The sequence below is a fragment of the Orbicella franksi genome, chromosome 12 (assembly GCF_964199315.1).
Source record: "Orbicella franksi chromosome 12, jaOrbFran1.1, whole genome shotgun sequence".
Taxonomy (NCBI): Eukaryota; Metazoa; Cnidaria; class Anthozoa; order Scleractinia; family Merulinidae; genus Orbicella; species Orbicella franksi.
Window position 1 is genome coordinate 23,428,181 of NC_138156.1, and position 15,518 is coordinate 23,443,698.

The 15,518-nt window shown below is 38.2% G+C and overlaps 1 protein-coding gene across 11 annotated transcripts in view; it reads left to right on the plus strand.

The window, feature by feature from the left end:
* The window catches only part of LOC145464218 (uncharacterized), a 42,363-nt gene that overhangs the window by 18,893 nt on the left and 7,952 nt on the right, over positions 1 to 15,518 (plus strand). For 6 of the 11 annotated variants that reach the window (XM_081448034.1, XM_081448038.1, XM_081448039.1 and 3 more), the window contains 35 exons: positions 141 to 239; positions 377 to 472; positions 581 to 664; positions 775 to 870; positions 1,021 to 1,104; positions 1,202 to 1,297; positions 1,427 to 1,522; positions 1,638 to 1,733; positions 1,846 to 1,941; positions 2,066 to 2,161; positions 2,290 to 2,385; positions 2,489 to 2,584; positions 3,169 to 3,252; positions 3,928 to 4,023; positions 4,136 to 4,231; positions 4,334 to 4,417; positions 4,685 to 4,774; positions 4,901 to 4,996; positions 5,117 to 5,212; positions 5,456 to 5,551; positions 5,679 to 5,774; positions 5,891 to 5,986; positions 6,266 to 6,364; positions 6,491 to 6,571; positions 6,671 to 6,766; positions 6,886 to 6,981; positions 7,096 to 7,188; positions 7,304 to 7,393; positions 7,509 to 7,610; positions 8,191 to 8,286; positions 8,386 to 8,484; positions 8,598 to 8,678; positions 8,860 to 8,943; positions 9,827 to 9,925; positions 11,811 to 11,876. In XM_081448034.1, coding sequence (XP_081304160.1) covers positions 141 to 239; positions 377 to 472; positions 581 to 664; positions 775 to 870; positions 1,021 to 1,104; positions 1,202 to 1,297; positions 1,427 to 1,522; positions 1,638 to 1,733; positions 1,846 to 1,941; positions 2,066 to 2,161; positions 2,290 to 2,385; positions 2,489 to 2,584; positions 3,169 to 3,252; positions 3,928 to 4,023; positions 4,136 to 4,231; positions 4,334 to 4,417; positions 4,685 to 4,774; positions 4,901 to 4,996; positions 5,117 to 5,212; positions 5,456 to 5,551; positions 5,679 to 5,774; positions 5,891 to 5,986; positions 6,266 to 6,364; positions 6,491 to 6,571; positions 6,671 to 6,766; positions 6,886 to 6,981; positions 7,096 to 7,188; positions 7,304 to 7,393; positions 7,509 to 7,610; positions 8,191 to 8,286; positions 8,386 to 8,484; positions 8,598 to 8,678; positions 8,860 to 8,943; positions 9,827 to 9,925; positions 11,811 to 11,876 — 3,243 coding nt within the window. The remainder of the gene's footprint in view (positions 1 to 140; positions 240 to 376; positions 473 to 580; positions 665 to 774; positions 871 to 1,020; positions 1,105 to 1,201; positions 1,298 to 1,426; positions 1,523 to 1,637; positions 1,734 to 1,845; positions 1,942 to 2,065; positions 2,162 to 2,289; positions 2,386 to 2,488; positions 2,585 to 3,168; positions 3,253 to 3,927; positions 4,024 to 4,135; positions 4,232 to 4,333; positions 4,418 to 4,684; positions 4,775 to 4,900; positions 4,997 to 5,116; positions 5,213 to 5,455; positions 5,552 to 5,678; positions 5,775 to 5,890; positions 5,987 to 6,265; positions 6,365 to 6,490; positions 6,572 to 6,670; positions 6,767 to 6,885; positions 6,982 to 7,095; positions 7,189 to 7,303; positions 7,394 to 7,508; positions 7,611 to 8,190; positions 8,287 to 8,385; positions 8,485 to 8,597; positions 8,679 to 8,859; positions 8,944 to 9,826; positions 9,926 to 11,810; positions 11,877 to 15,518) is intronic. The other 5 variants (XM_081448041.1, XM_081448037.1, XM_081448042.1 and 2 more) reach the window with 5 other exon arrangements.

Here is a 15,518-nt window from a genome sequence, read left to right on the forward strand (position 1 = left end):
ATTTTTAGCATTCAGTTTCGTTGATAACAAATGCTCTTTGCTTTATTCACTTTATTCACTACATTCACTGTGCCCTCTGCGTTCTTCGTTGAACAATTTTGTAACGTCCAAGATTTCTAATACCTAGTCCTTTTCTTTAATGGCTGGGCTCAATTTTTCCTCCTCGCAATCGCAAACACCACCGCCTGATAACCGCACTATCCAGAACTTTGTGGAGGATTATGTGGATGAATATGTCAGTAAGTCGATAACTGACGCCAAATGACTATTTGGTGTCTCTTGGCTTGTGTTAATCTTTGACCAAGCTTATTTCTCCTACGACTTTTTATGTAATATTCTTTGAGACCGACAACACTTATTTGTATTTTTATTTCAGGTGGACTCAATCTTTCCTTGGCGCAGGTGCAACCACAGTCACCAAATAACCGCACTATACAGACCGTTGTTAAAGCTTATCTAGAAGAATTTGTTGGTAGCTATATGACACTGTGATTTCTGTGTTGATCATTGAAACAGTTTGTTATTTCTACGACTTTGATATCCTTTCAAGTTAATACCACGTCTTCTTTTGCCATTTCAGGTGGTCTCAATCTTTCCTCGTCACAACCGCCAGATAACCGCACTATTCAGAACTTTGTAAAAACTTACTTAGACGCGTATGTAGGTGGGTAGGCTTCACTGTGTAGGCTTGCCTTTGAATTATTGCCCCATTTCTAAGATTACAACACCCTTTGACTTTGATACAACTTCATTTTACATTCTTTTCTGTTTTAGCTGGATTAAATCTCTCCTCGACACAAGCGCAACCACAACCGCCCGGCAACCTCACTATACAAAACGTAGTACAGAGTTATGTAGACAAACACATTGGTGGGTATATCCTGTGAAAGCGCTACACAAATATGCATATGTCGTTTGACTAATTCTGTGAGGAGTATTACTGATCTTTTCTGCTTTTTTTAAATAATTAAATAATTTCTGAGATTTCCAATGTTGCACTTCCTTTCGTTATGTTTTTAGCTGGACTCAATCTTTCCTTGACACAATCGCCTGATAACCGCGCTATTCAGAACTTTGTTGAGGATTATGTAAATGAATATGTTGGTTAGTATACAGTGCTTGTGTTCATCATATGCATTGATCAAATTCATATTTCACAAGTTTATGAAATTCCTTTAAGAGAGCACTGCTTTTATTTCAGATCGATTAAATATTTCCTCGTCACAACCGCAACCCCAGCCACTGGATAACCGGACTATCCAGAGCTTTGTAAAGGATTATGTGGACGAGTATGTGGGTAGGAAGCCTGTGCCATGCACATTTCTGTATCGTTTGGATCACTCATTGTTAAAACAACTTCATGTTTTCTACGATTATCAAAACCTTTTACGTTGACTTCATTTCTATATATTTTTATTGAGTAAAGGTGGACTTAACGTTTCCTCGTCACAAACACAACCACTACCACCTGATAACCGCACTATCCAGAACTTTGTAAAGGATTACGTCGACGAGTATGTGGGTAGGTATACTGTGGCAAGCCACATCACTGTGTTGTTTGGGTGATTCATTAAGTCTATATTCTTTGGGGATTATATATCTGTAAATGTTGAAACCACTAACTATTCTTATTTTAGGCGGACTAAATATTTCCTCGTCACAACCACAGCCTCAGCCACTGAATAACCGCACAATCCAGAGCTTTGTAAAAGATTATGTTGACGAGTGTGTGGGTGGGTTTACTGTGGCAAGCACTTTGTTGTTCATGTGCTTTATTGAAGTATATATCTTTGATATTATATACTGATAAACGCTGATACCAATCAATATTTTTATTTCATGTAGACGGACTGAATATTTCTTCGTCACAGTCACAAACACAAGTGCCAGATAACAGCACTGTACAGAACTTTGTAAAGGATTATGTGGACGAATATGTTGGTAGGTTGTGGCAAGCCACATCACTGTGCTGTTTCTAAGCACTTAAAAGTGCTTTATTGAATTAAATATCTTTGATAAATAATGATAAATGCTAATTAGATACCACTCAATATTTTTATTTCAGGCAGACTGAATATTTCTTCGTCACAGTTGCAGCCACAAGTACCTGATAACCGCACTATTCAGAACTTTGTAAAGGACTATGTGAATGAATATGTTGGTAGGTGTACTGTGGCAAGCCACGTCACTGTGTTGTTTGCCTCATTCATTAAAGTTTGTAATTTTTTTTTGATATAGCATACCTGTAGATGTTGATACCCCTAATACAGCTCACTCTTTTTATTTCAGGCGGATTAAATATTTCTTCTTCACAAACGCAACCACAGCTGCCAGATAACTTTACTATCCAGAGCTTTCTAAAAGCGTACGTTGATAACTACATGGGTGAGTGTACTGTGGAATACCAAAGGATTTCGTTGAATGTGCTAGACGAAGATTAGACCTATGTGATTATTCGCGTTAATGACAACCCTTCTTTTTGTTCAAGATGGACTCAATCTTTCCTCTTCAAAACTGAAATCAGAAACGCCTGACAACCGCACTATCCAGGACTTTATAGAGGATTATGTAGATGAATATATAGGTGCGTATACTCTGGTATGGAAGTCGAATTTGTTGCATTTGTTATCTAAGATTTTAAGGTTAAGTAATAGAGGACTTTTTCCGTAGCCTCATCTATATTATCGACAAAGGGGCTTGGGAGAATTCGAGACAGTTACGCTAACCCGAGTCGCAATAGAGGGTTTACATAACTTGCCAGAGTTCTCCCAACCTCCCTCCTCGAGTGTTAATTAAGGGAGCGTTCCGTTGGGGTGATCTGGATCAAGATCAGTGATCCAAGATCACTCGGATCATGGTGCATCAAAGGCGCCGATGAATCCGTGACCAGAGTGGATTCACCGGTTCCTTTGATGTAACATGATCCATGTGATCTTGGATCACTGATCCTGATCCAGATCACCTCAAAGGAACGCACCCTAAGATGAGGTTATCTAACCACGGAAAAAAGTCCTCTATTGCTTTTACAAAATATTTCTCAAATTGCGAGGTTTACATACTTTAACCCAAAAACGCCTGTCGACCAATGAACGCGTGTGTACTATTTAAATATTTTATAGTTATAATTATTACATCCTTCCACGTTGATACCACTCTCTTTCTATTCAGGTGGGCTCAATGTTTCCTCGTCACAGGCGAGTAATAAGAGCAATTTCCAGAACTTTGTTGAGGATTATGTTGATAATTATATTGGTGAGTATAACTGTTATGTGGCTTGTCACATAATTATGTTGTTTGCAAAAATCTTCGACGAGATTTTAATAATTTTAAGAATTTAATTGGATTTAATTTTACTCCACAAAAGTGAACTAAACTTTTCTTTATCACAACTACAACCTCAGCAGCCTATTAATCGCACTATCCAAAACTTTGTAAAGGCTAGCTTGATGTGGATAACCATGCAGGGAAGTATTGAATGCGGTTTTCATGTGAGTTCCGAAAAGTAATTGACTTTGCATCAACCACGCTACACGATTGACTTACAAAACTCGCCCCTCTTTTTTATCCAATCGGAAGTAAAAGCGTGAATCGCTCGCACATGTTTTTCCGGGCTTCGCGACAGCTACATGTAATTTTTATATCATTTCGAGTTTTGATTGGTTCACTGTATTGTTTGTGACTTTGTGATTGGTCAGAGTGATAACTTTGGTTTTGGTTTTACGACACTCAGTTAAAAACCGCTCTTTTGCCACTTGACTTATTACACATGTTGGCATTTTGGAGCAATTTTCCTTCATCTAAAATTGTACTAGGGCACACTTTCAATTCTTTAAAAGTAATGCTTTATTGGGTCTATTGATAAAGCGCTATTTCCATGGTTGTCTAATAGCGCTTTGCAGATCTCACTTCTCTCTTTTTCCTCTCAAGGTGAACTCAATGTGACCTTATCACTAGCACAACTGCAGCTGCCTGGTAACCATACTATCCAGAGCTTTGTAAGAGATTTTGTAGACAACTATGTGGGTGGGTAAACTTTCACAAGTCACGTGAGTGTACTGTTATCTAAATACTGAATATCTAAGTATGCTCCAAGAAATACCCTCTCACGTGGATGTTCTGTTCTCTTATTTCCAAGGTGCACTCAATATTTCCTCATCGCAGCCGAAAGCACGACCGCCTGATAACCGCACTATTCAGAACTTTGTAAAGGATTACGTAGACAAGTACGTGGGTGAGTAATATACATTTCCAAGTCACGTACGGTACTGTTTTGTTATGACTTGAATTTGTAATTATGTTCTCTTATATATTTTGTTCTCTTTCTTCATTCAAGTTGCACTCAATATCTCCTCATCACAGAGGACTGATATCCAAACTATCCAGAACTTTATAAAGGATTATGTGAATGAGTATGTGGGTACGTACAACTTTGTCATGCCATTTCTTTTTTGTTGCTTTTTTACACGCTGGATGGACTCTTCACAACTGCAGTCACACTGAACTGATCAATACTGGTAACCGTCGCATCTAGAACTTTCTCAAGAATTACTTGTGCTAATAAATCACTTAGCAAACTGCGGCATGGCACTGACAGTGTTGTTTGTGTTAAATTTTAACAAGTTCCATAGTTCCAACACTATAACATCGCTTCACCCACATTTTTCTTTCCTTTTTTTCCTTGAAGATGGTCTAAATATCAGCTCACCACAATCACCAACCATTGAAAACCGTACTATCCAGAGCTATGTAAAGGCTTATGTCGAGAAGTTTGTAGGTGAGTATGCTGTGGTATCCAACTTGACCATTATTTGGGTTATTAATTAAATCTTTGAACTAGTTTTTATCTGCTGAGGTTATAATATCCTCCCTGCTGAATGTCTTTTTATTTTCTTTTTTTAAGTTGGATTCAATTTAACCTCATCAGAGATGCGACAGCAACTTCTAGATAACCGCACTATCCGGAACATTGTAATGAATTATGTCGACGAGTATGCGGGTAGGCATCCTGTGGCATGCAACATGTCTGTATCGCTTGCAGTACTCAATGTTAAAAGAACTCCATTTATCGAAATCGTTTGACGCTGACTTCTTTTCTATGTATTTTTATTGATTTAAGGTGGACTTAACTTTTCCTCGTCACAGTCACAACCTCGACCGCTTGATAACCGCATTATCCAGAACTTAGTAAAGGATTATGTGGATGAGTATGTGGGTGTGTGCAACTTTGTTTTTGTTGCTTTCTGACACGTTAGATGAATTCTGCTCAACTGCAATCACACTGAACTAATCAATACTGGTAATAGAACTTTCCTAAGGTTTACTTGTGCCAATAAATCGCGTAACAAACTGTTGTATAGCACTAACAGTGTTATTTGTGTTAAATTTTTAACAAGTTTATCGTTCCAACATTATAACGTCGCTTCACCCACATTTTTCTTTCCTTTTTTCTTTTAAGATGGTCTTAATATCAGCTCGCCACAGTCGCAATCACCAACTATTGAAAACCGTACTATCCAGAGCTATGTTAAGGATTATGTAGAGACGTTTGTCGGTGGGTATGCTGTGGTATCCAAGCTGACCATTATGTGTGTTATCAATTAAATCCTTGTACAAGTTTTTATCTGCTAAGTTTATAATATTCTCCCTGCTGAATGTCTCTTCCCTTTTTGTCTTTCAAGATGGACTCAATTTAACCTCATCAGAAATGCGACCACAGCTTCTAGATAACCGCACCATCCAGAACATTGTGATGGGTTATGTAGATGATTATGTGGGTAGGTATCCTTTGGCATGCAACATTTATGTTTCGTGTGCATCCCTCGACGTTTTTTCTACGATTATCGAAAACTTTTACGTTGACTTCATTTCTCTGTGTTTTCTTTGATTTAAGGTGGACTTAACTTTTCCTCGTCACAAACACAACCACAGCCACTGGATAACCGCACTGTTCAAAACTTTGTAAAGGATTACGTAGACGAGTATGTGGGTAGGTATCCTGTGTTATACCACATGACCGTGTCTTGGATTTAATTATTGAATAACTTTATTATTTCTAAGAGTATCACATCCTTTTAGGCTAAATCTACATCTCACCTTTCTAACCCACCTCATTATTTCAAAATTTTTTGATGCCTTGTTCTCAGCTGGACTCAACCTTTCTTCGCCAAAACCACAACCACGCTCGCCTGATTGAAGTATATATTTTTGATATTATATACTGATAAATGCTGATAAATGCTGATACCACTCAATATTTTTCTTTCAGGCGGACTGAATATTTCCTCGCCACAAATGCAACCACACGTACTGCCAGATAACCGCACTATTCAGAACTTTGTAAAGGATTATGTGGAGGAATATGTCGGTAAGCATACTGTAAAAGGTCGTATGAATGCAATGTTTGAGTTAATCGATCTTTTTGAACAAGGTTACATTTTTTCTAAGGTTACGACACCTTTTCACTTGGACATGCTTTCTTTCCCTATTCAAGGTGAACGCAATCTTTCTTCCTTACAATCACCACAACCGCCAAACAACAGAACCCTCCAGAGCTTTGTAGAAGCTTATCTAGGTAAGTACACTAGACGTGGGCTAATTGCTTTGATAGTCTTCAAATACTTTTATATTATTTTGTTCCTGCAAATCAACTACTCTTTCTTTTTTTTTTAAGATGCGCACAATGTTTCTTCGTCACTACCGCAACTACAACCGTCTAATAATCGCACGATCCAGAAGTTTGTGGAAGCTTATGTTGATAGGTATATAGGTGGGTATCCTGTGGTACGCCACTTGTCTGAATTGCTTATTGTTGAAAAAATTAAAACATTTCTTAGATTGTAGCATCCCTTTTGATCGTCTAGTTGTTTCTGAATTTTTTTGTTTAAGATGGACTCAATCTTTCCTCATCAAAGCCACGACTACTATCGCCGAATAACCGTACTATCCAGGAAGTTTCCGAGGCATATGTAGACCAGTACCTAGGTGGGCATACTGCGGCATGTAGCCCGACATTATTTTTCTGCATTAATCTTTAAATGAGTTTATTATTTACGACATTCCTTCTCCTGGATTTTGTATTTCTTTTTTCTGTTTAAGATTACCTCAATCTTACCTCCCCGCAAGCGCAACTAGGACCTGATAATCGCACAATCCAGAGTTTTGTTAGGGATTATGTGGACGAGTATATAGGTTTGTATAACCTGACTGTATTATTTGTTTTAATCTTTAAAGAAACTGTTCACTTCGGTCGATTATATTTAACTCATTGTAACATGGATTCCCCTTTGCTGCTTTTCTATTTAAGACGGTCTCAACCTTTCTTCGTCGCAACCACAACCGCCTAATAACCGCACAATCCAGACCTTTGTAAAGGATTATGTGGATGAATACGTCAGTGAGTATACCGCAGAACGCCATGGCCATTTTGTTTGTGTTAATCATTGGAAAGGTTGGCATTTCCTTATAGCTTTTCACTTGAACTGATTGTCCTTTGTTTTTTTCTATTCAAGGTGAACTCAACTTCTCCTCATCACAACCTCAACTACGGCCACAAGTGCCTGATAACCGCACTATCCAGAACTTTGTCAAAGCTTTCGTCGATGAACATATAAGTGAGTGGCACAGTAATAATTTTTTTTTTAATTTAAAGCAAACTTTATTGAGCACTTTTCCATACAAACTTGAATCTTACATGTATTTGGTAAAAAATTCAGAAATTGTGTTGTTCCTTAAGTTTTCGGTAATTGTAATAGTAATAATAATATCAAAATAATAATAATAATAATAATTTATTATCATCATCGTCATATCATATATGTCATGATAGTGAGTGGCACAGTAATAATAATAATAATAATGATAATAATAATAATAACAATAACAATAATAATAGTAATAGTAATAATAATAACAATAAGAGTAATAGTAACAGTAACAGTAATAGTAATACTAATAGTAATAGTAGTCATCATCATAATCAACTTTATTTATCGAGGGTAACACAGGACAATAGTGACTGAAAAACCAGTGACCCTCTTATAAATAATTACAGAATAAAAAGATGGACAGTGAAATACCATATAACTCTACTTGTGCTGTTACGTTTAAGTTAATCTTCGAACAAGTTTATCAGTAATAATGTTCCAAGACTTAAACATCAGTTTACCGACACTGTTTTCTTTTCTATCCAAGGTGAGCTCAATTTTTCCTCGTCAGAACTGCAACTACAACCTTCAAATAACAGAACTATCCAGAACTTTGTAAAGGATTACGTAGATGTGTACATAGGTTAGTACAATGCGGAACGCCACATGACTGTTGTTTGTGTTTATATCTTTTAAGATGAAGATGTCCTTTCACCTGAATTCGATTCTTTTTTTATTCAAGGCGGACTCAATCTGTCAGCCTCGTCAGAACTGCAACCACAATCGCCTAATAATCGAACAATCCAGAACTTTGTGAAGGATTATGTACATAAGTATATAGGTTAGTATAATACGGAATGCTACATGTCCTTGTTGTTTGTGTTTATGTTTATTAAGATTGTCATATGACCTAACATCCTTCCATATGTATTGCTATTTTCTTTTTCATTCAAGCTGGACTCAATCTTTCCTCGTCTGAACCTAATAACCTCACCATTCAGAGCTTTGTAGAGTCTTACGTAGATAAGTATATAGGTGGGTTTACTGTATAATATCACACGACTGTGTTCTTTGTGTTCATATTTAAGTTACAGATTTAGATAACGAATCAGCTGTTCATTTCAGCCTGTGGAATGCCATGGCTGTGTTCTTTTCGTTTATTTCATAAGGTTGTGACATCTTGTCAGTCCTTGATGTCTCTTTTTTTCAACTTTAGGTGAACGAGAGTTTCCTTCCTCACAAGTGCCTGACAACCGGACCATCCAGAACTTTGTGGAAGCTTATGTAGACGAATATGTCGGTTAGTATACTGTATTATTATATTGCTGTGTCTCACAAGGACTGGGAACTACCGAATTCATGAATTTGATTGGTTGAAATCGATATTGAAAGCGGTCTAGATTTTCCCATCTAGACCGGTTTCATTTTGCGGTGAAAACGTTTGCAAACTAAAATGCAAAAATATGGACTATTTTCTCCTAACAATATTTATTTATGGAAGTGCCAAAAGACTGATGAGCAAACTTTGACAGAATTAAGTTCGGCTCATCGCCGTTTGTAAGCAAAATGTCGACTGGTACAACCCAGTTACACTAAACAAATTAAATTTTTCTAGTTTGCCATATGATAAACATCTTATTAACCGAGTTTAGTCGGTCTGTATGGGAGAATCTTGACCTCGGTCGTATGTACAGACCTCACTGCGTTCGGTCTGTTCTCAAGACCTCGGTCAAGATTCTCCCATACAGACCTCCTGCTCGGTTAATAAGAGCTAAGTACAGCAGTGGCTGTGCTGTTTCTGTGCCTCTTCAAATAAGTTTATGATTTTCAACATCATGGCCTCTTTCAACTGACTTAGAGTCTTCGCTTTTATCAGGCTGTGAGAATTGTATGTACAACTCTCAATTCAATTCTTTATTTACACTATACGGGTTATTTACATACATTTTATAAGGTAAAGTACTGAAAAATAAATAATAAAATATTAAGAAAAATGAAACCGTAAAAAATAAAATTTATTTGTGAGCGGTGCCAAACTCTAAAAGAGATATTAAATTAAGTTGTTTGGGAGCATCGACATTATTACCATCATCACCATCATCACCATCATCACCATCTTCATCATCATCATCGTCATCATCATCATCATCATCATCATATCACGTTTCTGTTTTGCGTTTAAGGTGGACTCAATCTTTCTTCTTCACAACCGCAATCAAAGCCGGCAGCTGACAACCGCACTATTCAGAGCTTTGTTAAGGTTTACGTAGATAAGTATGTTGGTGAGTATGATGTGGTAGATATTGTATGACGGTGTTGTTTCATTTAATCCACATTTCATAATTCACATTACGGCTTAACAATTCATAGGGATCAAGGATTGCCAAGGAAAAAGCAGCAAGGCAATGAAAATACTGTATATTTTTTAAGAAAAATGACACCAACCTTGCATATTTTAAAATGCATGTTTGAATGTTTTCTGCATGTCTTATTGCACATATAAAAGAATATACGTCTCTTACATATTTTGCAATGCATGTTTGCATGTGTAATTGCATGTCTTATTGCATGTATAACGGAATATATGTCCTTTGCATATTTTGTAATGCATGTTTGCATGCTTTTTACGTGTCTTATTGCATGTACAACGGAGTATACGTTCCATGCATATTTTGTAGTGCATGTTTGCATATTGTTTGCAGGTCTTATTGCATGTATAACGGCATATACGTCCCTTGCATATTTTGTAATGCATGTTTGCATGCTTTTTAAATGTCTTATTGCGTGTACAACGAGTATACGTTCCTTGCATGTTTTGTAATCTATATTTGTATATTATTTGCATGTCTTGTTGCGTGAATAACGGCATATACGTCCTTTGCATATTTTGAAATGCATGTTTGAATGTTTTCTGCGTGTTTTATTTCATGTGTAATTGCATGTCTTATTGCATGTATAATGGATATACGTCCTTTGCATATTTTGTAATGCATGTTTGCATGCTTTTTACATGTCTTATCGCGTGTACAACGGAGTATACGTTCCTTGTGTATTTTGTAATGCATGTTTGCATATTGTTTGCATGTCTTATTGCATGTATAACGGTATATACGTCCTTTGCATATTTTAAAATGCATGTTTGAATGTTTTCTGCACGTCTTATTGCACGTATAACGGCATATGCGACCTTAGCATATCTTGTAATGCGTGTTTGCATATTGTTTGCAAGTCGTATTGCATGTATAATTGCATGTCTTATTGCATGTATAAAGATATACGTTCCTTGCATATTTTGTGATGCATGTTTCCACATTGTTTGCATGTCGTATTGCATGTATTACGACATACACGTCCCTGCTAATTTCAAGATAAATGATTGCATGTGTTGTTTAATGTGTGTTGCATGCTTTATACTGTCTGTACGTCCCCATTACACTCCAAAATTTATGTATGCATGTTTGTTGTCCTTTTGGTAAGAGACTCGCATAAATCGTGCTCTATGTGAGTTGCATATACAATTTAAACTGCATGCATCGTGTGATCTTAATGCAATGTGCATGCCATGTCGCGTATATAGATGTTCTGTTACGTATGTTCAACGATTGTGGGCCATGTGCTGCCCGTGTGAAGTGCTCTTCTTTCAGATATTTGCTTGTAGTTTGTTTGTGTTTCACTGGCTTAAGTGATGTTTTTATATATGTTGCAATGTCAACATTCACTCCGAAGTTGGGATATACTAGCTTCATGAGTGAAAGTCATAAGTGACCCAAGTCATCAGGTTATATGTCATTTGTTGTTGAACCAAATAAATGAACGTGCCTGCTGTACAGCTTTACCTGTTTATAGCATTATGAACGTTTAATAACTATGTCGTTTGCCTGTTACATTTTTGCATTTAGAGTCGTTAAATAGCTTGTGTTTACATAAGTTAATTCCTTTTTATATTATGCAGGTTTACCTGCATATTGCATGTTAATCCTTCCTAAGTGCATGTAGCATGAATGTATAACTTGCACGGTTTGATTGACCTTAGACGCTTTGAATATTGCCTGTATAGGAGCACGAGCATCCTGCTAGTTTACTTGCATGTTGCACGATAAATGTGATGAAAGTTTCATTGCATGTCTGCGTGCTTTTGCATGTTTCTTGTATGTAACCTTTCCTTAGATGGGAGTGATCTGAACGCAAAAATCAACGAGGTGGTGACCTCGCACCTGAGAAACACCGGTCAAGGTGAGTTCATTTTTCCGCCGTAAGCCGTCAAAGAGAATCGAAGTTACCTCAATCTCTGGAAAGTGATGCTTTTTTCTGGTTTTTGCTGAGGAGAAAGCGAGACTCCTCATCGTATTGTTTGTCAAGACTGCGACTGCGTACTTCTCAACACTCCTCCTATTACATATGAACTTAGTTGTAGCTAGTTGTACCATCTACAGTCTTTTATAGCTCACTGGTTACCAGCATTCAACCGGCATTTGAAACGTCACTTGAGTAACTTCCGTTTGGGAGGTTGCTTCGAGGGTTTTTTTCCAGACTTCGATCTAAATTCCACTGAACTCCATCTGGAAACACTTGGATGAAGAACCTGTCTGTGGGATGTATCAATGCTAATTCCAACATATCCTAGTTGTAGTTACGTTCCTAAGCAAATCTTTGAACTGGCATTATTTGTTAACAGATTGATGTTTCAGAAATAAATTAAATGCCGCTGATCAACCTTCCACGTTGTTGATTGGAGACAGGAACAACGAAGTCATAAGCAAGAGAAATTTCTTGCCATAAAGCTGACATACGGGAAATGGTATCGGGAAAGACTTTTTAGAACTCTACCCAAATCCGATCCAAACACCATGTTTCGTGTTATCTTTGCACATCACTCAAATTGGCAGCACAAAGTACAAAACCTAATGTACAGATATAAGCAACCGACCAAGGGACCGTTCATTTTTTATAAGGTAGGGGGGGCTGGTGGGATTTGGGGGGGGGCCATGCAAAAAAAAATGGCTTTCGAGGGGGGGCCATCCCAAAAAAATAAGGGAAAAGGGGGGGTCACGTGAAATATTTTAGTAAAACTTTAAAATGGCATAATGTTTGAATATCAAAAAAATTGCTATAGAATAAACATAGAAGGCAAGATACAAATTTATTACAAACTTTCCTTCTGCTTTAAAAAAACGTTTGGCGACAAAAAGCATTTGTAGCTACTGAAAAGAAGAATTTAACACTGTTATTTTCGAATGCAACTTTCACCGGCACTCATCTTCATCTCCGCTGTCGTCGAGTTCTTCGTCGCCGCTTGTGCTGCTATGGGAGTCTCTTTCACCAATGCTGCAAGAAGCGGCAATGCTTTCCGTCAGAGTGTACTCTTCAGGGTACATGAAGGTGTAAACATAATCTCTGACTTCCCGCTCAAGGTTGGTGGTGATTCTGCTTCTTGCAGCATTGGTGAAATAATTCCCTTCCAAGAGCTGGGCGATGTATGGCCCATCTCTTCTAAATATCGACGTGGCAACATCCTCAACTTTAAGACACTCTTCCGGGATGGCCGTTCTAGGAGGGTACACAAGGCATTGTGGAAGATCATTTCCTAGCGGCTTTCCAACACAGATTCCATAAACTCGTTGGACGTTGTTTTCAGTCCGCTTCCTCTTTCTTTCATTTGACTTTCTGCGGTTTTCTTTTTTCCTTCTCCTTTTGTTGATGTGCTGTTTGAGTGTGCCCTTGAATATGCTGTTATAATTGCTCTTCTTATATTCTAGTGCTTCCATGTCCTGCGTGACCTTCATCAACTTAGCTTCTGTACATTTGATCTGTTTTACATTAAAACTATGGGCAAATTCTTCGCCCTGCTTTAAAGCAAGCCCATTGGACTGAAAGAGTGTGGAATCGTGTTCCTTTACATCTTTCAATATGACATTCAACTTTTCCACCATTGCTCTGTGCTCTTTGATGGAGAAGTTCAGTTTTCTTCCATCACTGGGCTTCAACTGGTACCCTTGCATGGAAAATTCACTCGCCCTTTCTGAACAGCCATCCGCACCTAGAAAAATTGCTTCTTTTGCTTGTAAGATGTCAAACTGCCTGGATCATTCAGCTGTAAACCTTTTCTTAAACGACTCGTCACTTTCGCCATTATTGCGCATTTTGGAATGAGTGTCTTTCATGATGCTCATGTAGTAATGCGCTCTTTCCCCGATTGGATTAACAATATAAAGAAGAAAGAGCATGGAAGTGGCAGGCTGGTTTTATCTGACCCAGAGAGCGTTGCTCTATTTGCAGATAAGTTTATTCTCAAATCGAAGTTTGTGGTGGATTATCTTCAGCATCTTGAAGTGCTGGAATTTAAAAGGAAAAAGAGAGCAGAAGAAAAGGCAAAGTTAAGTAGGGAGGAGGATTATCCTTGGACTGAGTTGTGCGAAGGTCTAACCAAGCTTAAAAAGCTACGTGTTCCAGAACTAAACAAGTACTCAAACCACCACGGGCTGAAGCAGCATTTGAAAAGCAGCAAGAGTGAGAAAGTAAAGGCAATTGTAAGACATTCATGCTTGCAGCAGAAGAGTCCTCTCAGAGCTGGCCAACCAACACTGAGAAATGCCAGGACATTGACACAAAATTACAACAGGGCAAGTGCTGACAGCAGTGAAACGGATGAAAGTGACAATGATGAGTATGACAGTGATGCCATTGACTCTGGGGGAGATGACTCAAGTGACGTCATTCTTGCATTCATCAATTCAGATGAGGAAGATGCCAATGAGAGGCCAATTGCCACACGCTCAGGGCGAGCCATAACTAGGAGATCCGAAATTGACTTCTCTTTCTTTTGATTTGTTTTTTAAACAACAGCTCTCTGTCGTATAGAGATTGTAAATATTGTCTTCATAGTGAGCACAATAACGTGAAGTAGGGGGATAATAGAGAAATATTAAAAAAGTTGAAATCTAAATATTGTTTGTTCAATTTTTTTGGGGGGGGGTCATCCCAAAAAATGACCGCTATAAGGGGGGGGGCCATGTGAAAAAATTGGTAAGCTGAGGGGGGGTCATGCGATTTTTAAATGGTGCTTCCCAAATCCCACCAGCCCCCCCTCCCTCATAAAAAATGAACGGTCCCCAATGTAAAAAAGTTTCGCTTCATTGGAGCAGATATCTTGCCATGCCACCCCATGCTTTGCGATGCTCTGCAACTCCAAGCCCTGCCAGACTGCCATGCCATGCTATGACATACCATACACTCTAAATTATAAAATCATGTGCATAAAGCACGCAATGAAAGCCTTGCTATCCTTCACCAAGCTATGACTTTTCATGCTGTGATAAAGCCATGCTAAGCCAAACCAAGCCAAACACCCGGGCGAGGGACTTCCATATGAAATGGACAAGGGTGCTCGTCGAAAATTTTGAAAAGAACCGCTAAGAGGAACCAAGATCCTCTTTGTGGGCGCGGCTTGAAATCGTTTCCACCTCTGAGAGGTACCAATTCTAAACATCAAATTATCTCCTGTCATATATTTTCGGCTCCATACTCTAAACGTTACCGCGAAAGCTCCCGCCGTGAACCTTTTGAGGCTTAACACCACAAGAGTTACCAAAACCGCTTTTTAGTCCCTAAAAGGAACGACGAGCACCCCCTTCCTTTCTATATAGGAGTCTCCCGGGAACAAACAATGCTGTGCGTGCTATGCTTTGCGATGCGCTTGCACTCCAAGCTCTGGCACAATGCCAAGGCATGATATGATACATTATTTCCTCTGTATTATAAAATCATGCGAATAAAGCCAATCAATGAAAGCCTTGCTGTGCCATGCTATCCTTTACCATGCCATGCCTTTTCATGCTATGCAAAAGCCATGCCAAGCAAAACTGAACGCTGCGATGC